Source organism: Oryctolagus cuniculus, chromosome 5 (assembly GCF_051225735.1).
Source record: "Oryctolagus cuniculus isolate XC-2025 breed Fujian yellow rabbit chromosome 5, ASM5122573v1, whole genome shotgun sequence".
In the NCBI taxonomy this organism is placed as follows: domain Eukaryota; kingdom Metazoa; phylum Chordata; class Mammalia; order Lagomorpha; family Leporidae; genus Oryctolagus; species Oryctolagus cuniculus.
Genome location: NC_142871.1, coordinates 5,293,480 through 5,315,855, shown reverse-complemented (window position 1 = coordinate 5,315,855; position 22,376 = coordinate 5,293,480). Strand labels below are relative to the sequence as shown.

The 22,376-nt window shown below is 39.4% G+C and overlaps 1 protein-coding gene across 19 annotated transcripts in view; it reads left to right on the top strand.

Moving 5' to 3' along the window:
* Nucleotides 1-22,376, top strand: part of QKI (QKI, KH domain containing RNA binding) — a 167,277-nt gene that overhangs the window by 41,630 nt on the left and 103,271 nt on the right. For 13 of the 19 annotated variants that reach the window (XR_011388429.2, XR_011388427.2, XR_007923130.3 and 10 more), the window contains exon 2: nucleotides 5,740-5,882. The exons of the other annotated variants lie outside the window; for them this stretch is intronic. Coding sequence is in view for 10 of the 13 variants with exons in the window: in XM_051855180.3 (XP_051711140.1) it covers nucleotides 5,740-5,882 (143 nt within the window). In the remaining 3 variants the exon portion in view is untranslated. The remainder of the gene's footprint in view (nucleotides 1-5,739; nucleotides 5,883-22,376) is intronic. 19 annotated transcript variants of the gene reach the window in all.

Sequence of the window (22,376 nt, the reverse complement as noted above, 5' to 3'; positions counted from 1 at the left end):
TGCAGTGGGAATGTTTATACTGGTTGGTCAAAATGGTTCTGAACTTTTAGTTTTAGATGGATGAAGGTAATGTGGAGGTTGGAGGTGAGCATTCAAGTAATATGTTTGATGCAATAAGAGAATATATTTGAGTTATTAGTTATAAAGTATTTCTCATGTTTTATGAATATACACATTTGAACCCATCACTTAGGAAGTAATTAGAGCATTGCCTGTACCCTATACCCTTTGTATCTTTCTGTAACAGTTTGGCGACAGTTCTCTCAAATTGATAGGATAGCACTCCTTTTAAATGAAGCTGTGATTGCCATGACTGCTGAAATAAAACAAATTTTTTCAACATTGATGTATTTATCTTCTGCTGGTTCAATCCCCAGATGGCTGTAACAGCAGAATCTGGGCCAGGTTGAGGGCAGAAGCCAGGAACTCTATCCTGGTTTCCCACATGGGTGGTAGAGGCCCAAGTACTTGGGCCATCTTCCTTTGTCTTCCCAGGCTCATTAGCAGGGAGTCGTGTCAGAAGCAGAGTAGTTGGAGGACTTGAACTGACATTCTGATATGGGATGTAGGTATTGCAGGCAGCAGCTTAACCTGCTGTGACACAGTGCCAGCCCCCTGGAGTGGAAGGTTTTTACACTGGGATTATGGAAAAATTAATCAGTGGGGTTCTTGGAAGCAGTGGATTCAATTCAATCACTCAGTAAGCAGCTTCTAATTCTATGAGGTATGGGCATAGAGGTTAAATAATGCTTGCCTAAAATCACAAAGAGTTACTGTTAGAAATGGAATCAGAACTTCTTGTGATTTGATTATTATAAAAAACACACCTGAAAGTGCTGGTGATTTCCTGACTGGAAAGGTGCTTCTGAGAAAGAGAGTCCTCAGGTGTTTAGATTTAACAGTGAATAAGATTGTAAATTTCTTGAGGACCTGAGCTGTATGTTAGTCATATTTTTGCTTCCATCAGAACTGTCAATTATATAATTCATATTGTTATTAAATTGAGTGATATATCTTAGAGACTGAAGAAATTGCAGTAGAAAGACTTCTTATTTCTCATATTAGATGAGTTTTTTGAGAGCTGAAACTGAATTTAAGACTCCACAACTTAGCTCATTCTTTTTTTGTTTAGCTACCTATCTACCAGATTTATTTATTTATTAAAGATCCATTGAGTTCCAGGCCCTGTTTTTAGGAGCCAGGGATAAAAAGGTGCCATGGAATATTTAGTTTTTTTTTTTAAAAAGATTTATTTATTTGAAATATTTATTTTAAAGATATATTTATTTATTTATTTATTTGAAAGGTGGAGTTAGAGAAAGAGCGAGACAGAGACAGAGACAGAGGGAGAGAGAAAGAGAAAGTCTTCCATCCACTGGCTCACTCCCCAGATGGCTGCAGTGGCTGAGCTGTACCCATCCGAAGCCAGGAGCCAGGAACTTCTTCCAAGTCTCCTACGCGGTGGACTTGGGCCACCTTCTCTACTGCTTACGCAGGCCATAGCACAGAGCTGGATCTGAAGTGGAGCAGCTGGGACTCGAACCGGCGCCCATATGGGATGCTGGCACTGCAGGTGGCTGCTTTACCCGCTGCGCCACTGTGCTGGCCCTGGGATATATATCAAAGAATCATAGATGTTTATAGAAAAGTGGTAAATACACTGCATCATCTATCTGGATGTATGTATAATTTGAAGGTTATTGGTTTATATATATATATTTAAACTAGTTATCTAAATTTTCTGATCACTAGTAATCAATTATTTTCTGTTCTTGTAAGTCTGATAAATTTCGTTAGTTGAAAAACCAACCCTCCCCAGCTGTTATAGTGATCCTGCTTATAATCACAGGTTTTTTTTTATATTAATTATAAATTTCAGTTGTAGTATAAATCCACTTGGTCTTAATGCATTTTTCTTTTAATATGGTGATGGATTCTATATATTTAGGTTGCTTCCGTTTGTATAAGCAAATCCATCTATAGTTTCCTTGTATGCTTTTTATTATGTTTTTATATTGGTGCAATACTACTTTTTTTTTAAAACAATTATTCTTCAAGAAATACAAATTTTGTAAGTACAACTTTAAGAATAGTTATTCTTCCCACCATACCAGCCCTCCCACCCCTCTTCCTCCCTCTCCCCTTGCCAGTCCCATTCTCCATTAAGATTCATTTTCAATGAACTTTTTACACAGAAGACCAACTCTATACTAAGTAAAGATTTCAACAGTTTGCACACACACACGCAGACTGAGAACTGGTTTTACATTTAACTCAATACAAATTGTTGAGGACAGAGGTCCTGCATTGGAAGTTAGTGCTCAGTGACTCCTGTTAACAATTAACACTCACGTATGAAGTCAGTGACCACCTGAGGCTCTTGACATGAGCTGCCTATGCTGTAGAAGCCTTTTGAGTCCACAGACTCCATCAGGCAATACTGCTTAATAATAATTGAGCAGTTTCTCAAGCAGAAATTAAGTGGGCCGGCGCCGCGGCTCACTAGGCTAATCCTCCACCTGCGGCGCCGGCACACTGGGTTCTAGTCCCGGTCGGGGCACCGGATTCTGTCCTGGTTGCTCCTCTTCCAGTCCAGCTCTCTGGTGTGGCCAGGAGTGCATTGCAGGATGGCCCAAGTCCTTGGGCCCTGCACCAGCATGGGAGACCAGGAGGAAGCACCTGGCTCCTGCCTTCGGATCAGCGCGGTGTGCCGGCCACAGTGCGCTGGCCACAGCGGCCATTGGAGGGTGAACCAACGGAAAAGGAAGACCTTTCTCTCTGTCTCTGTCTCTGTTTCTCTCTCTCTCACTGTCCACTCTGCCTGTTAAAAAAAAAAAAAAAGAAGAAGAAATTTAAATGATTGATGTGAATGGAATGGGAGAGGGAGCGGGAGATGGGAGGGAAGTTATAGGTGGTGGGGGGGAAGCTACTGTAATCCAAAAGCTGTACTTTGGAAATTTATATTTATTAAATAAAAGTTAAAGAATTTTTTTTTTTTTTTTGCATCCAGGAGAGCTTTTTATTTGTACGGAACGGTTTTAAGAATACAGAATAAAATAGCTTTATCTCTACTATTATTCACAACATCTGGTCCAAATATTACATATCTTTAAAATACTTAAACGTTTAATGAAGCCATGTTAGAAAAAACAATATGAAAATTCTTTTTTAAAAACTCCATAAAAGAATTACACATCTCAAAAAACAACCCCACCCCAAATACCCTCGGTATGCAAAATAAAAAACAAACAAACAAACAAACGCCCGGGAAGGGATGTAGCCAAAGTCAGTCACAAAACCTCAAGGAAAACGGAGGCAGCCCCACGGTTTTCAGAACAGTATGGAGGTGTTGGACAGGGGCCATGGGGGACACACAGGGAAGGTGGTCGTCTGGGCGGTCAGTGGGCTGGCGACGCTGGGGACGTGAGAACGCTGGATGTGAGCGCCAAGGCGGCAGGGTCCAGAGCACCCCCGGAAAAAAGTTAAAGAAATTTAAGTGATAAGAAATCTATACTGGGAGGCTGGCACCATGGCACAAGGGGTTAAGCCATGGCCTGCAGTGCCAGCATCCCATGTGGGCACCGATTCAAGTCCCTGCTGCTCCACTTCTGATCCAACTCTCTGCTAATGCCTGTGGGAAAGCAGCAGAGGATGGCCCAAGTCCTTGAGCCCCTGTACCCTGCACTATATTGTAGGTGCTTTTTATTTTTTAAAATTATTTATTTAGAACGTAGAGTTAGAGAGAGATTGTCCACTGTGCTGGTTAACTCCCCAGTTGGCTGTAAAAGCCAGGGCTGGGCCAGGCTGAAGGCAGGAGCCAGGGTCTCCTATGTGGATGCAGAATACCAAGCACTTGGTGCATCTTCCACTGCTTTCTCAGGCACATTGGCAGGGAGCTGGATTGGAAGTGGAGCAGCCAGGACTTGAACTGGCACCTATATGGGATGCCGGCACTTCAGGTGGCGGCTTAACCTATGCCACAACATAGGCCCCTGTAAGTGCTTTTATGGAGACTTGAATTAAAGCATATGTGTGTAATTTTAATTACATTAAAATATACTAGTGCCCTTTCCTTTGGTTAAGATGGACACTAATTTGATGCTGGGCATTGTTAGGAAAGATTTCATCATAGATCTAGAACTATAAAAAGTGCTTTAGGAGAGCTTGAAGTCTTATAACAGTCAAATCCAAGGTACTCTTGATTTTTATGTCATCTACTATTCAGAGATAAATTTTGGTAAGTTTGACAGGTTGTTATTTAAGAGATAAAATGTGTAATAGATTGAATCTTACTATTTTTGAAGTAGAAAATGTGTTTTGCTTTGTTTTTAACTGATTAAGACTTTACAACTGGGTAAGAACATATTTGGTCCTGCCTTTTTGGTGTTGGATTTTATTTAACTGAAATATTTAAATAGCAAGTTAGGGGAATTAAAACATTGCGTTTATATTTGATAGTTGCTTAATGTCAAAAAACTGAATCCACATTTGGAAGTTATACTAAATACATACTATAAGAGGCATTTTCTTTTTCAGCACTGATGGTGCAAGCTTTTTTTCTCACGAGGGGCATACTATATAGGATGGAGAGATAATTAACTTGGGCATCCAGTTAACTTTAATAGTGACAGCCCTTATTATGTGTTCTGATGGGCAGGAGCTTGTCCTTTCGTGCACAATAGAAGATGAACAGTTTTTGAAAGAATCCATTTTCTTTATAGGACTTGCTGATTCTTTAAGATAGAATTGCTGTTTTTTATTTAAAAAAAAATAGGAACTGTAATACAGTTTTTATACAGTTTTTTAAAAGGTCATTGATTTTGGGTATCTTCACTTTTTTTTTACAGTCTACTCTTTAACCTAATTTAGCTTGATATCTGTTACCATTTGTTCTTGAAGTTTCTGTGATCATTAATGACTTAGTGGTCAAATCTGGGTTACCATCTTTTGCTCTTTACTTAGCATACTTCTATAGTGTTTGACAGTGCTGATCATCCTGTCCTTGAATTGAACATTTCTTACTTTCTGTGCTACCTCTCTTCTCCATGCTATCTGCCTCCACTTCTTCTTCGTTTGGATACTCTTTACTTCACTCTTAGAATGTTGCTGTTTCTGGAGTCCATCTAGTCCTTCCTTTTTCCTTTACCTCTAAGACATCTCATAGCTTTAACCATTAAATTTGTGTAACAGACTCAGACTTCCTTTGGGCTTACAATCTATTATCTTTGAACATCTGTTTGAATATTCTAAAGACAAAATAACTATCAGAGTGGTCCAGTTTAAATCTTAATCATACAGATTAGTTCTGAAGTATAAAAGAGCCTTTCATAATAGTTTTGTTTTACAGATTAGTTCCGAAGTATAAAAGAGCCTTTCGTAATAGTTTTGTTTTGTGGGCATTCTTACAGTTATTTAACTAAAGGTATCATTTGGAATAACTGGCCTTAAGCATGGAAAAATTAGTTAAAATAACAAGTCTGTATCATATTGGTTAGAGCTGGTGTCTGAAGTGAGTTTCAGTAGGATATTATTTGCTTGGTATAAATTTGATTTGTGGTAGAAATTAAGGCTATAGTCCTATTAAATATGGACTTAATCCAGAGAATGACAGAATAGGTCAGTAATTCTTTACTAGAGTTTTAACAGTTTATCAATGAAATCCTCCCCTGCCTATATTTTTTTTCTTGGTAGCAAGAATATCTTTTTGTCTAACACATTTAAAATTTTTACTTTTAACAGAAATTAGCAGAGTACGGAAAGACATGTACAATGACACATTAAATGGCAGTACAGAGAAAAGGAGTGCAGAATTGCCTGATGCTGTGGGACCTATTGTTCAGTTACAAGAGAAACTTTATGTGCCTGTAAAAGAATACCCAGATGTAAGTATATTTTTTTGTTTTATTCAATTTTTTTCTGCTTTGTATATTTTGTGAAGAGATTTATTTGGTAGTAAATACTTGAGCACTATCAGTTGTTTTAAAGAATTTTTTAAGGGATGGAGGTATGAATAATTTGTTCTGAATAGTTAAAAAACACTTCTAAAATGTTTCCTTTTTATTACTGCTGTGTCTCATCTGTGAGTGAACATTGAATTTCAAAACAAGGCCAGGAATTGCGGAAAGAGCTTTGGCCTAAATATCAAAGAGCACCAAGTGCTGACCTTGGCCATAGTTGGGCTTCACTATCTTTTCTGTAAAATGGACATGTGAGATTATAAGTTTCTTTCAGCTGTAACACTTTTATGGAAATTATTGTTTAGTATCTTATTCCCCCTCATCTTAATCCATTGCTCAACTGTTCTCTGTAAGCATCTTATTGGAAATAGTGTCCTTGTCCTATACCAGTTGATTTCTAAATAAATCCAGCCTCTTTGCCTTTTGTCACAAAGCTCTACATGATACCGTCCATTCTGTTTCTCTGATCTCATCTTTAATGATCAGCTCTCTTCTTTACTATAGTGTAGTCACATTGGCATTCTTTGGGCATTTAGAGCAAGTCAAATCTGTTCCCAGCCTTAGGATCTTCCTTTTAGTTGTACCTTGATTTCTACTGACTGGTTTCTTCTTGTCAAGATTTCATGTCACCTTAGAGAGTCCTCCCCAGACCATTTTATTTAAAAGTATCTGATTACTCACTGTTGCACATAAATCTCTTTTTTTCCTATGAGGTATTACTAATTATCTGCTATTTTTCATGTTTGTTTTTCTCTCTCTCCAGAATAGTGTAAGGTACTTAGAAAACAATGTTGTCTTTGCTATTTATGACTGTATCCTCCTTAGTGTTGATACATAATAAGTATCAAATACCAGTTGAGTTAATATAGGAAATGGTGGGACTTTATTGGGGGCCTGGGAGCAGAGTTTCAGGGGACTCTTTGAAAGTAAATGAAAGAAAGAGTTGATATTAGAATGTTGAAAGTGTGATATGCTCTAAGATTTATTGGTTTCTTGGTCAGGGTACCAGCCTCTGCAAGTGGCAGACAGAAGTCTTAAGTTGGATTAATGGGGATTAAAAAAACGTTGGTATTTCATAATTTGAATTTCCAATTCAGTTTTCTTTAAGGCTTATTAATTTATTCTACTTTTATAAATATTTTTTTATTGCAGCTATACAGGCAGTTCCTAGATAATGAAGGCAGAGGAAGAGTGCATCCACAGAGTACTGGGTAATATAAAATGAAGGGAACAATAGCTGCAGAACACAACTTCATGTAAGGGAGGAGCCAGGGTAACTCTGAGAACTTCAGTAGCAGAAGTTTGTGGATCTCTTTTGTTCCCAGCCTTGCTCTTACATAACTTAGTGCCTCCCAAAGTTTTTCTTCAAAATTCAGAGAAAATTTAGTGTAATCTGCATGATGAGGGAAATGAAGTGACCTGTCATAACCTAGACATGAGCAATGTGATAGGATTTAGGTAGCTGTCCTACGTGGGGTCTGCAAATATGTGGTGTCGGCATCCCATAAAGCAGGGTAGAGAACCTTTGTAATTTATAATGATATTTATAATAGCATTATCAAAATTTAGCTGGCTATGGATTTATTGACTTTTGAATCCTGCCTGTGGTTGCCTTGGCAAGCCCAGACCAAATGATTTTGCCAGCTGGATGTTCTCTACTCATGCTTGTTTAAACCTTGAATATAAAAATTCAGCAATAGTCAGTAATACAGAATGTGTAAGACCATGAGACTTAAGTAGAGAATATAATCATGGGTTTGGTCCATTTCTTCATAACAACAAAAAAGATCCCATCCAGAAGAGGGATCTTTACACTGTTCTGTGTAAAAGCCTTGTGTTGCGTACAGGCTTCAAGTCATCACCTGGGCCCACTGTCCCGTTTTTTTTTCCCCTTCTACCAGTTGTGACTCATTGCGTGGTGGGCTGTTGTTGTGGTGGTTGTGCTGGAGTTCAGTGTTGTCTAGATCAGAGGCTTTCAGATGTGGTCCCTGAATCATGGGACCCGTACCTTCTGGGGATGTCTAAATGTTCAAATTCATCCCTTACTGGTTGAATCAGAAGTGGTGGGGCTGTGGCCCAACAGATTGCCTCTTGATAAGCCCAATAGGCGATTCTGCTGCATGCTTTCACTTAGAGCATGGGTACAGAATCATCCCTCTGCATTTTCAGCATTTGATCAATTTGAGAGAAAGAACCTGGTAAGGCTGTGCATGCTGCCATCCACTGATTAACTCACCAAATGGCTCCTGGCTGCAGCGTGAACCAGGAGCCATCGGTAACAGGAACCCAGCCACTTGAGCCCTCACTGAAGCCTCCTACTGTCTGAAAGGAAGACCTTGCACACAGGAAGTAGGAGTTCAGAGTGGAACTGGTTTTGAAACCATGCACTGTGTTGTGGGATGTAGGTATCTTGTCTTAATATGTGTCTTAACTGCTAGGTCAAATGCCTGCCTAACCCTCTAAATTTGTTATTAACATGGGACTAAAGTAGGCCAAAAACGTAGGTGATTACGTATCTGACCATTTTTGCCATGTATTTTTTCAGGAGGTATGTAGAGTGGTAAACGACTCACTATCCCTGCTTTCATGGAATGGGTGTTTTAGTAGCAGAGAAAGATAATAAGCAAATAAATACATACCTTTCGTTGTGGTCAGTGCTATAGAGATAAAAGTTGGGTTAACAGATGAACTGTGAATGTGTTTGTGGGGAGCATCATCAGGAAGGGAATCTCTTATAAAATGATGGGAGTGGAGAGAGCTGGCCAGAATGATGAGAAGACGGGTCTGCAGATCATTTGGGAGAAGCATTCCAGGCAGAATGAAGAGTAAGATGTGAGATTAGAGGTAGCTGAGGGGTCTTAGCTGAAGGGCCAATGGACTAATAGTGGCTGTTCTGAGGGAAATGGGAAGCCAGTCAAGCGTTAGAGCCCTGGAATCATACCTGGCTGCTGTGTTCAGTGGTGGCAGCAGAGGGTCAGTTAGGAGGGAGGGGAGGTTCTGAACAAGAGTCAAGAACTGATTGCTGATAGCTGGGAGGCACAGAGTGTGAGAGCAAATCAGAAAGACCCAAAGGACTTGACCAGTTGGGAGTAATGGAATTGCCAGTTCCTGAAATGGGAAAGACTTAGGGTAAAGCAGGTGTAGGGGAGGAGGGTTTAGTGGTTCTGACTCAAAGGTGTGAAGTTTGAAGTCAGGCATCCAGATGTGAAGATGTCATGAAGGCAGCTGATATAGTACAAGTTTTAATGGCCCTTTTGGCCCCAAAAATGTCTATTTCAATAAAATTTACAGTTAGAAATTTAGTTGTAACTCATAGGTGGAGAGAAATAGAGAAAAAACAGTTTGGCCCTCCAGTTAATTATTTTAATATCTTGATTTAAAATTTCTTAATGTGGTGTTTTTTCTTTTTGGACCTCATTAATTCATGCTGAGTAATAACTATTTTGTATTATGTAATAGCAAGTTATCCTACTTTTTAAAAAAAGATTAATTTTTTATTTGAAAGTCAGAGTTAGAGCGAGAGCAATATCTTCCATCTGCTGGTTCACTCCTTAGCCAGTGGCCCGGGCTAGGCCAGGCTGAAGCCATGAGCCTAGAGCTACTAGCTATTAAGGATATTTGTTATGGTATGTATACTTGAAACGTTAAGATTGATAAACTCTTTGGGACATGATTTACTGATTAAATTGAAGTAAGACCTTTTCCTAGGGATTTTATGTAAAGATAGCTCCTGATCTTTCCAAATTTTATTTAAAGATTGATTTATTTATTTGAAAGAGATCCAGGGAGACCAAAGGAAAGACAGGCAGACAAAAAGATCTTCCATCTGCTGGGTTCACTCCCCAGATGGTTGCAACTGCCAGCTCTGGGTTAGGCTGAAGCCAGGAGCCAGAACCATCTTCCAGGTATCCCATGGAGTGTAGCAGGTCCCCTCCCCACCCCCGGTCATCTTCTGCTGCTTTTTCTAAGCCATCAGCAGGGAGCTGGATTGGAAGTGGAGCAGCTGGAACATGAACCGACGCCCATATGAGATGCCGGCATTGCAGGTGGCGACTTTACCTGCTACACCACGATGCCAGCTCCTGAGTTTCCAGTGTTTTTAAAGTGAGTTTCAATTTTGAATAATGGACTTGAAAGATCATCATGATGTCAGAGTTTGTAAAATAGATTTTCAAATTTTTTTTCTTACAGGATCTTAACTTGGATGCTGTAATTATTAGTATAAATTTATAACACAGTACTCTCTGTGATCTCTTTGATGATACAGATTGAGCATCCCTACTCCCAAACAGTATCCTACATGCTGTGAAATCCAAAATACTTGGGAATGCTGAAATGATGCTTAGAAAGTTTGAGATTTCAGATTTTCAGAGGAGAGAATTCTTATCTGGTGAAGTCTGCAAATAATCCCAAGTCAGAAAAACTCAAATCTGATTCATGTCTAGTCCCAACATTTTGGGCAAAGGTTACTCAGCCCCTAATAATCTATTTGTTTTTAAGATTTATTTATTTATTAGAAAGGCAAAGTTATAGAGAGAGGGATACAGAGAAAGAGAGCTCTTTCATCTGCTGGTTCACTCCCTAAATGGTTGCAACAAGGATTCTTGAACTCCATCTGGGTTTCTCACATGGGTGTATGGGCCCAACCACTTGGGCCATCTTCCACTGCTTTGCCAGGCACAGTAGCAGGGAACTGGATGAGAAGTGGAGCATATGGGATGCCAGTGTTGCAGGTGGAGTTTTAGCCTACTAAACCACAGTGCCTGTCCTTTAGATTTTCTAAAATTTAATGCTTTGGTAAATATTGGGTCCTTTATATTTAGTATTGTGAAGAGAAAATTGAAAGAGGGAAAGCAGACATTTGGCAACAGTGGTTAAGATGCCTGTTATCCCCTATCAGTGTGCCAGGGTTCGAGTTCCAGCTCTACTTTCAATCCCAGTTGGCTAGGAATTAGCACGTGGTGGTTTGGGTACTTGGGTCTGTGCCATCCAAGTGGAGACCAGGATTTAGTTCCTGGCTAGGAATTAGCACGTGGTGGTTTGGGTACTTGGGTCTGTGCCATCCAAGTGGAGACCAGGATTTAGTTCCTGGCTGCTGGCTTCAGCAAGGCCCATCCCTGGCTGTTATGGGAATTTTGGTAGTGAACCAGCAGATGAAAGAGTCCTTTCTCTTTCTGTCTCTCCCTGCCAAATAAAATGAAAGGACAAACAGGCAGCCCAGTCTGCCTTTCAATTAAACTGGAAGAAAATAGAAGAAGTGGCATTATTTTTAGGGAACAATTGCTTCTGGTAAGCAAATGTTTTCCATTTCTTTTGAGGTAGGAAGTTTTATCTGTGAGTTGTCTTAGTCTGAAAAGGTTTGTCAGGATCTACTATTAAAATTACTGCTACAGGCCGGTGCCGCCTGCGGCGCCGCACATCAAGCACCGGAGTCTGTCCCGGTTGCTTCTCTTCCTGTCCAGCTCTCTGCTGTGGCCCGGGAGTGCAGTGGAGGATGGCCCAAGTGCTTGGGCCCTGCACTCACATGGGAGACCAGAAGCACCTGGCTCCTGGCTTCGGATCCGTGCGGTGCGCTGGCTGCGTTGTGCCGACTGCAGCGCGCCGGCCGCGGCGGCCATTGGAGGGTGAACCAACGACAAAGGAAGACCTTTCTCTCTGTCTCTCTCACTGTCCACTCTGCCTGACAATTAAAGGTTATATATACCCCTTTTACTCTAACACACATCACAGTTTATGTTTATACAGGTTGAACATCCCTTATCTGAAATGACTTGGTACAGAAATACTTTGGGTTTTGGAGATTTTTGGATTTAGGAAAGTTTGCAGATATATAATGAGGTATCTTATGGATAAGACCCAAAGCTGAACTCAGAGAATTAGTTTATTCTGTGTATGTTTTCATATGTGTGTATGCATGTGTATATATTTTTGTATGCACATAGCTTGGTGGTAAGTTGATACAATATTTTTAGTGCACCTGAAGTTTGATGTGCTCCATTAGGTCAGATGTAGGATTTGCCACTGGTGATACCATGCCAACACTCAAGAAAGTTTTAGATTTGGAAGCATTAAAATTTTCAGGTTTTGGATTTGGAGTATTCTATCTGTATTAGGCAACCTAAATTTATTTTTGTAAGTGAGTGAAATCATACATCCTTTCTTATGATTTCTGTTAGAGCAGAAAGCTGCTATGGTTTTTGAGAGAACCTGTGTTTACTTTAAGATGTTGAAATTGAATTTTCCAACAACTAGCTGTGCAACTGAATTTGGTTAATTATTTCATTGGGAAAGTATTATTTTATGTCTTACTATACCTAGCCAGTTTGCACAAAATAGTTGATAAATAAATGAGGTACATCCTGAAATGTAGTTGTAACTACCATGGAAAACTGTTTTTCCCAAATTGAGAATCAGCTTCCTTGATAAATAATGCAGTTATCATGACTTGCTTATCTTTCATATTGATGGGATTTTTTAATTTATTATTTGGTAAGGAATTAATTGAGCCTAAAGTATGTCCTGTGTTGTACTGTTTAGGGTCATATGACAATGGTTTGTAATCATATGAATTTGTCATTTTAAGGACAAAAAAGCTAAATATGAAAATTAGAAATATGAAAGCTTTTAGAAGATCTGAATATAAAAATAGCTGTAAGATTTTAGGCACCAGGGCACAGAAGTATGAAAAGACATACTCTTTGCTATCATGGTACTATTACAGCCATAATCCAGGTTTAGAACAATGTGGATCTGAACAAAGAGTGACAGCTGACGTGAAAAGGGAATGTATTATAGTGAGAAATCTTAATAATCCTTCATCTGTTACTTCTACATGTGGAGTCTGAGAATGAGGGAGGATCTTACTTGTAGTGTCAGTCATTGACTACAGAGTACAGAAGGGGAGAATGTTTTAAAATATGGTGGAGAAGACAAGAGTTGGCGATCATAAACGTACTACCTTGACAAGATATGATATTGAACAGGGTGGAGTAAAAGACACTTTTCAGTATGTCCACCATGACTAAAATTTGTGCCTTCAAAAGCAGTTCACTGTGAGCTGAATTGGTAATTTCAGAACAGTTTGTGGAACTGACAATGTAGATTGCAGCAGAACTCAGAGCAGCTGCTCTAATCATGTCCCAGATTCATTTCAGGATCTGAGAGGACACTTGTCTTTACTCAAGTATGTGTTTTTTTTTTTTTTTGTCATTATGCATATATGTCATTGAAATACTGATGAAATAATATCAAAGACTTTCATTCATATGAAAGGTTCAATTAAAGTTCAAAGGAAGCATGTGATTTTTTTTTAAAGATATATTTTATTTTATCTGAAAGGCAGGAGTTAACAGAAAGAGGGAGAGACAGAGATCTTCGATCTACTGGTTCACTCCTCAGATGGCCGCAGCAGCCTGAGCTGGGCTGATCCAAAGCTAGGAGCCAAAACTTCTAGGTCTTCCATGTGAGTGTCGGGCCATCTTCCAATCTTTCCCAGGCCATTAGCAGGGAGCTGCATGAGAAGTGGGACAGACAGGACCTGAACCAGGGCCAAAATGGGATGCCAGTACTGCGGCACACCACTGTACCGGCTCCTGTGATTATGTTCAAAGCAGTGGGACTGTCAGTATAAGCCATGCAAATTATGAGAAGGTAAGGTATGGATATGGTATAGTAAGGATATGTTTTGGGGTGTAGGTGTTCCAACTATGAGAAACAGAGTCCTTCTGAAAGTAAATCTGCCTCAACAGGATTTTTTTTTTTTTTTTTAAGATTTATTTATTTGAAAGACAGAGTTACACAAAGGAGAAGCAGAGAGGTCTTCCATATATTAGTTCACTCCCCTAATGCCCTCAGTGACTGGAGTTGGGCCAGTTGAAATCCGGGAGCCAGGAGCTTCTCGGTCTCCTACACAGGTGCATGGGTTCAAGGACTTGGGCCTGCTTTCCCAGCACATATAGCAGAGAGCTGGATGGGAAGTAGAACAGCTGGGACTCGAATCAGCGCCCGTATGGGCGCTTTACCCGCCATGCCACAGTGCTGGCCCCCTGACAGGATTTTTATAAACTTAGTCATGGACATTTTTGTTTCCTCAAAGAATATCTTTATTTTCCTTCCTTCCCCCTTCCTTTTTCTCCTCACTCTTCCCTCCCCCTCCTTTTTCTTCTTTTTCTTTTTAAGATTTATTTATTTATTTGAAAATCAGAATTGCAGAAAGGCGGGGGGGGGGGTTTCCATCTGCTGATTCACTCCCTAGATGACTGCAATGGCTGGAGCTGTGCCAATTCGAAGTCAGGAGCCAGGAGACTCCTCCAGGTCTCCCACATGGGTGCAGGGGCCCAAGGACCATCTTCTACTGCTTTCCCAGGCCATAGCAGAGAGTTGGATGAGAAGTGGAGCAGCTGGGACTTGAACTGGCACCCATATGGTATGCCGGCACTGTGATATGGCGGCTTTACCTGCCATGCCACAGTGCCGGCCCCTGTATTTCTTTTTATTTCTTTGTTTCCCATTACTATATATCCCTATAGAAGTAATAGATGTTTACTATAAACAGTTTAAATAATGCAGTATGTATAAAATACACAGTCAAAAAGTTAACACTAACAAAAATGTATAAGGAGTATTAATGTCCTCGAAGGCAGTTTTCAGCAGCTTGAATACATTTTTTAAGACTTAAGCATATACTTATTATAATATTAATTTTTAATAGGTCATTTTATACAGACTCTATAATCTATCTTTATAGCTTAACAATATAACTTATACTTCTGTTCACATTGAAACATAGAGATCTCTCTTATGCCCTGTTAACAGTTTTATATTGTAGACTCTTTGTTGTAAAGAAGTTAAATTTTTCAGTAACTGTACTGATACTCACTGAGTAATGTAGTGTACATCTGTGTAATTGTCTGCTCAGTCCCCCCACACATAGCAGAAAACTGCTTCTCTTGCTAATTTGTGTACCATGATGGGCCATCACACTGGGGTGAGTTTAGTCCTTTCCCTAGTCTCTATTCTTGGGTTCAGTGTGGAATTCAACATAATTTTGATACAGGTCAGATAATGCTCAGATATTATAATGATTTTGAAGAGAATATCAACTACCCACACCCAATTTGTCCCCCCTCCACTTTTCTTAAAAATTTATTTATTTGGAAGTCAGAGTTACACCGAGGGATAAGGGGAGAGAGAGAGAGAAACCGATCGATCTTCCACCTACTGGTTCATTCTCCAAATGGCTGCAATGAGTGGAACTGTGCCGATCAGGAGCTTCCTCCGGGTCTCCCATGCAGCTGCAGGAGCCCAAGGACTTGGGCCATTTTCCACTGCTTTTCCAGGCCATAGCAGAGAGCTAGATTGGAAGTGGAACAGCCGGAACTTGAACCAGCACCCATGTGGGATCCTGGCACTGCAGATGGCAGTTTTACCTGCTGTGCCACAGCGCCAGCCTCATGTTTTCCCTTTTTTGTTTTCATTTTAATGAATTTTTAATAGATTCAATATGATTTAGAGATACAGGTCTAAGAACATAATGATATTCCCTCCCTTCCTCCCTCTCGTGCACGCACTTCTTTCTGTCCTTTTATTTTGAGATTTTTTTAAAATTTATATTACATTAAAAAAGATTCATGCTTCACCAAATAAGAAGTTTAACAAATAAAAGACAGAAAGACTGTAGTGTAGTGTGAATATACACTATAGGTGTAAGCAGTAATTGAATTTATAAATGACCATTTCACCCATATAGTTTATTTTTTTCAGTTATTCATAATTTCTTTCAATGAAATAGAATGAATGACAATGTAATATCTAAGTACTTCTTGTGTTTATAAGATAATAATTCACTTAGACTGTAAGCCATTTCCTTTCAACAGTTTATACATAAGAATAATTTTATGTGGCTTACAATGCAAATAATTATACACTACTTTTTTTTTGACAGGAGTTAAGACAGAGAGGGAGACAGAGAGAAAGGTCTTACTTCTGTTGGTTCACCCCCCAAATGGCCGCTATGGCCGGTGCTGTGCTGATCCGAAGCCAGGAGCCAGGTGCTTCTTTCTGGTCTCCCATGCGGGTGCAGGGCCCAAGCACTTGGGCCATCCTCCACTGCCTTCCCGGGCCACAGCAGAGAGCTGGATTGGAAGAGGAGCAACCGGGACTAGAACCCCGATGTGCCGGCGCCACAGGTGGAGGATTAGCCTAGTGAGCCACAGTGCTGGCCTATATATACTACTTTTTAAAAATACTTTCAGTTACCACAGATCACGGAAAATATGTTATTTGTCTTTTTGTGACTGCCTATTTCACTAAGTGTAATGGTTTCCAGTTACATCCATTTCGTGGTGAATGACAGGAATTCATTGTTTTTTTTTTACAGCTGAGTAATATTCCATATGTACCACATTTATTTTATCCTGCCATTGGTTGATGGGCATCTGGGTTGATTTCATATCTTAGCTATTGTGAATTGAGCTGCAGTAAACATGGAGGGTACAGATAGTTCTTTCATATGCTGATTGCATTTCCTTTGGATAAATTCCCAGGAGTGGGATGACTGGGTCATATGGTAGATATATTTTCAGCTTTCTGAGTAATCTTTTCTGTGTTCCACAATGGCTGTATTAGTTTGCTATCCCATCAACAGTATTTTAGGGAATCTTTTCTGCCACATTCTCCCTAGCATTTATTGTTTGTTGATTTCTGTTACAAGAGCCTCTCTCAGTAGCATGAGGTGAAACTTCATTGTGGCTTTGATTTGCATTTTTCTGATGGCTAGTGATCCTGAGCATTTTTTCATGTGTCAGTCGGCCATTCAAATTTCCACTTTTGAAAAATGTTCAAGTCCTTCACCCATTTCTTAACCGGATTGCATGTTTTGTTGTTGAGTTTCTTGAGCTCTTTATAGATTTTGGATATTAATCCTTTATCAGTTTACAGTTTGCAGCTTTTTTCTCCCATTCTGTAGGTCACCTCTTCACTTTGCTGAGCGTTTCCTTTGTATTGCAATAGCTTGTTGAAATCCAGTTCATCTATTTTTGTTTGGACTGCCTTTGCTTCTGGGGTCTTTTCCAAGAAGTCTTTGCCTTTGCCAGTGTCTTGCAGTTTCCCTGTTCTTTAGTAATTTGATGGTTTCAGGTTGTAGATTTAGATCCTTGATCCATTTTGCGTTGATTTTTGTATAAGGTGTAAGGTAAGGTGTCTTGTTTCATACTTTTGCATACAGAGATTAGACTTTCCCAGACCTGTTTGTTGAAGAGACTGTATTTTTTCAGAAATTGATTTTAGCCTCTTTGTCAAAGATTAGTTGGTTGTAAATGTGTGGATTTATTTCTGAGGATTGTACTCTCTTCCATTGGTATACATGTCTATTTCAGTGCCAGTACCAGTATGTTTTATCATAATTGCCCTGATGTATGTCTTCAAATCTGGTATTCTGATGCCTCCAGCTTTGTTCTTGTGTTTCTGTGTGAATTTTAGCAACATTTTTTTCTAGATGTGAGAATAATATGATTGGTACTTTGGGACTGCATTGATCTGTAAACTGCTTTCAGTAGTATAGACATTTTGATGATATAAGTTCTTCCAATCCACGACATGGAGGGTTTTTCCATTCTTTGGTGTCTTCTTTTATTTCTGTGATGTTTTGTAATTTTCATCACAGAGATCTTTGACGTCCTTGCTTAAATTTATTCCAAGATATTTAAATATTTTTGTAGCTATTGTGAATGAAACTGATCTTAAAAGTTCTTTCTCAGCTGCCCTGGCATTGTCTGTGTGTACAAAGGTGACTGATTTTTATCTGTTGATTTTATATCCTGCCACTTTACCAAAATCTCTAATGAGTTCTGATTAATAGTGTCTTAGTGGAGTCTGGAGTTCCCTGATATATAGAATCATGTCTGCAAATAGGGATAATTTGACTTCCTCCTTTCTAACTTGTATCCCTTTGATTTCTTTATCTCACTTAATGGCTCTTGCTAAAGCTCCCAGGACTATATTGAATAGCAGTAGTGAGAGTGGTCATACTTTTCTGGTTCTGGACGTTAGTGGAAATGCTTCCAACTTTTTCCCTGTTCAGGATGTTGCTGGCTGTGTGTATATTGTATATTGCCTTGATTGTGTTGAAGAATGTGCCAATTTGCTTAAGGTTTTTAACAAAAATGTGTTTTTTATCAAATGCTTTCTTTGCAGCTGTTACAGCTTTTAATTCTTCAGTGTGTTATTGTGATGTTTTACATTTATTGATTTGTGAATGTTGAACCATCCTTGCATACCAGGGATAAATCCCACTTGGTCTGTGTGAATTATCTTTCTGATGTATTGTTGGATTCAATTAGCTAGTATTTTCTGGAGGATTTATACATCTGTGTTCATCAGGGATATTGGTTTATAGTTCTCTTTCTCTGTTATATCTTTTTCTGGTTTTGGAATTAAGGTGATGCTGGCTTCATAGAAGGAGTTTTGGTGGATTCCCTGCCTTTCAATTGTTTTGTACAGTTTGAGAAGAATTACAATTAGTTCTTTAAAAATCTGTTACAATTCAGCAGTGAAGCCATATGGTTTTGGGCTTTTCTTTGTTGCAAGGCTCTTTATTATTGAATAAATCTCCATATTTGTTATTGGTCTCTTGATGTCTTTCCTCAGTTTTGGTAGATTGTAAGTGTCCAAGAATTTATACATTTTTTTCTTGATTATCCAATTTGATGGCATATAGCTGTTTGTGGTAATTTCTGGTGGTTCTTTTTATTTCTGTGGTATCTGTTACATTTCCTTTCTCATCTCTGATTTTATTAATTTGGGTCTAATCCCTTTTTTTTTCCCCTTTAGTTGGGCCAATGGTTTATCAATTTTTTTTTTTCTTTCAAAAAACCAGCTTTTCATTTTGCTGATCTTTTGGATTTTTTGTTTCAGTTTTGTTTACTTCTCTAATTTTAATTATTTATTTCCTCTTACTAATTTGGGGGACGGGTTGTTGTTTTTCTGGGTCCTTGAGATGCATTGATAGCTCATTTGTTTGATGCCTTTCCAATTTGTTGATGTAGGCACCAGTTGCTATAAACTTCCCTCTTAGACTGCTTTTTGTAAACACTGCTTTTGCTGTATTCCATAAGTTGTATTGTTTGTCATCTTCATTTCTTTTCAGGAATTTTTAATTTTCCTTTTGATTTCTTCTATGATGCACTGTTCATTCAAAACATGTTGCTCAGTCTTCATGTGATTGCATAATTTCTAAGAGATTTTTAGGTTTTTAATTCCTAGCTTCCTTCCATATGGTCAGAAAAGATATATGGTATGATTGCAGGTTTTTTTTTTTTTTTTAATTTGCTGAGACTTGCTTTATGGCCTAGCGTATGGCCTATCCTAGAGTAAGTTAAAAGCACTGATGAAAAATATATTCTCCAACAGTGGATTGAAAGGTTCTATAGATTTCAGTCAAGTCCATTTGGTCCATAGTGTTGATTAGCTCTGTTTTTTTCTTTCTTTTTTTTGTTGATTTTCTGTCTAGATGTGTCCATTGATGAAAGTTGGAGGTTGAAGGTTCCCCATTACTATTGTGCTGGAGTCTGTATCTCTTTATGTCCATTAACATTTATTTTAAATAGCCTAGCATTGGGTGCATATGCATTTATTATAGTCACATCTTCCTGATGAATTGATCCCTTAATCATTACATAATGCCCTTTGTCTCTTTTAACAGTTTCTGAGTTAAAGTCTATTTTGTCTGATATTAGGATGGCTACACCTATTCTTTTCCACTCTCCATTAGCATGGGGTTTCTTTTTTCATCCTTTTACTTTCAGTCTGTGTGTATCTTTGTCGGTGAGGTGTGTTTCCTGTAGGTAGCAAATAGCTGGGTCTTGTTTTTCAATCCATTTAGCCAGTCTGTATCTTTCAACTGGAGAATTGAGGCTTTTTTTTTTTTTTTTACATTCAAAGTTGCTGTTGATAAGTAATGACTTGGCTCTGCCATTTTTTATTTTCATAAATATTCCAGGTTTTTTGGTTTGAATTTCCTTTGTGTTTTTACTGGGAGATTTTCTGTTGTCACATTCTTTCATAGTAATATCTGTCTTTCTGTGTTTCTTGTGTGTAACACAACCTTATGCTTCACTTGTAAGGGTCTATGAGTTGTGACAGAGTCTTTAAATTTCCATTTGTTATGGAAGGTCCTTATTCTACCTTCATTATACATGAGAGCTTTGTGGGGTACAGTATTCTGAATTGAGAGTTTCCTTTAAAACTTGAATTATGTCTCTTCTCTTCTAGCCTGTAAGGTTTCTGGTGAGAGATCAGCTGTGAGTCTAATTGGAGATCTTCTTAAGGCGATCTGGTGTTTTTCTTATGCACATTTTATAATTCTTTATATTTCACTCTTGAAAGTTTGACTACAGTATATCGTGGTGAAGATCTTTTCTGGCCATGTCTATTAGGAGTTCGGTGTGTATTGTGTACTTGGATGTCCCTTTATTTCCCCAAATTAGTGAAGTTTTCTATAATTACTTCACTGAATAGGCCTTCTAATCCACTTTCTCTTTCCATACCTTCAGGAACTCTGTAAGACCTGAATATTGGGTCATTTGATAGTGTCTCACAAATCTTGAACATTGTTTTTAATTTTTATAATTTCTTTTTTTTTTAAAGATTTATTCATTTATTTGAAAGAGTTATACAGAGAGAGGAGAGGCAGAGAGAGAGGTCTTTCATCCGATGGTTCACTCCCCAATTGGCTGCAATGGCCGGAGCTGCGCTGATCCAAAGGCAGGAACCAGGAGCTTCTTCCGGGTCTTTCCACATGGGTGCAGGGGCCCAAGGACTTGGGCCATCTTGTACTGCTATTCCAGGCCATAGCAGAGAGCTGGATCAGAAAGGAGCAGCTGGGTCTCCAACCGGCACCCATTTGGGATGCTGGTGCTTTAGGCCAGGGCTTTAACCAGCTGCACCACAGTAATTTCTTACTTTCTAATTTCTTTCTCTTCGATTGTGCCTATTTCCAAAGATTTGTCTTCTAGCTTGGAGATTTTTTTTTTTCTGCCTTACCAAGTCTGTTATTAAAGCTTTCCACTGTATTTTTTTTTTAAGGATTTTATTTATTCATTTGAAAGGTAGAGTTATAGACAGATGAAGAGATGAGAGAAAGGTGTTCCATCTGCTGGTTCACTCCCCAGATGGCCGCAAAGGCCAGAACTGCACTGATCTGAAGTCAGGAGCCAGGAGTTTCTTCCTGGTCTCCCACACGGGTACAGCGGCCCAAGCACTTGGGCCGCCTTCTACTGCTTTCCCAGGCCATAGCAAAGAGCTGGATTGGAAGAGGAACAGCCGGAACTAGAACCAGTGCCCGTTAGGGATGCTGGCGCCGCAGATGGAGAATTAACCTACTGCACCATGGCACCAGCCCCTCCACTGAATTTTTAATTTGACATTGAATTCTTTATTTCTGGAACTTCAGTTTGATTTCTCTTCAGAATCTCAATCTTATGGGAGAATTTTAAGATCTATTTTATTTATTGGACAGTTACAGAGGGGTAGAGAGAGGTCTTCCATCTGCTGGTTTACTCCCCAAATGACTGCAGCGGCTGGAGTTGAGCTGATCTGAAGCCAAGAGCCATGAGCCTCTTCTGGGTCTCCCATGCGGGTGCAGGGACCCAAAGCTATGGGCCGTCTTCTTCTGCTTTCACAGGCCATAGCAGCGAGCTGGATCAAAAATGGAGCAGCTGGGACTTGATCTGGTGCCCATATGGGTTGCTGGTGCTGTAGGCTATGGCTATTTAACCCCCTGCACCACAGTGCCGGCCCCATGTATGAATTATTTAACTCGTGAATTTGCTTCTTACTGCTTCTGAGTAATCCTATAATCATTCTTCTGAATTCCTTCTCAGGCATTTCATCAATTTCTTCTTCTCAACCTTCTAATATTGAAGTGTTGTTGTGTTCCTTTGGGAGAGACAGGTTGTTTTCCTTGTCTTGTTTCTTGTATTTCTGCATTTATTTTTAGGCATTTGTGGAGGTACTTACTGGTTTTCTCCACTGATGAGATTTATCTTTGTGGATTGGTGGATGATCTCCTTCAGTACATACCCAGTGGCATGTCCTGAGTGTAGCCAGAGAGCTCTGGTTATGACTCAAGGGTGGAGTGAGAGAATCCAGGGTGACACCCACGTTGGGCATGGTAGGTCAGCAGAGGAGGGTACGAACACATTTGTTGATGTAATCACAGTCTTACCTCCTCTCTTCCAAGGGGATTGATGCCCTAGGTTAGCCCACTGTGGGTATAATCCTCACCCACAGTGGCACAAGAACTGCAGAAGGGATCTGTGCAATCCTCAATGTGAGTACTGAAGCCTCTGCAATGACTCAGCTCCAGGTAGTCAGGGAGCTGGGTTTCTGATGAAGACATGGTGATGGCCCAGAGACCCCACT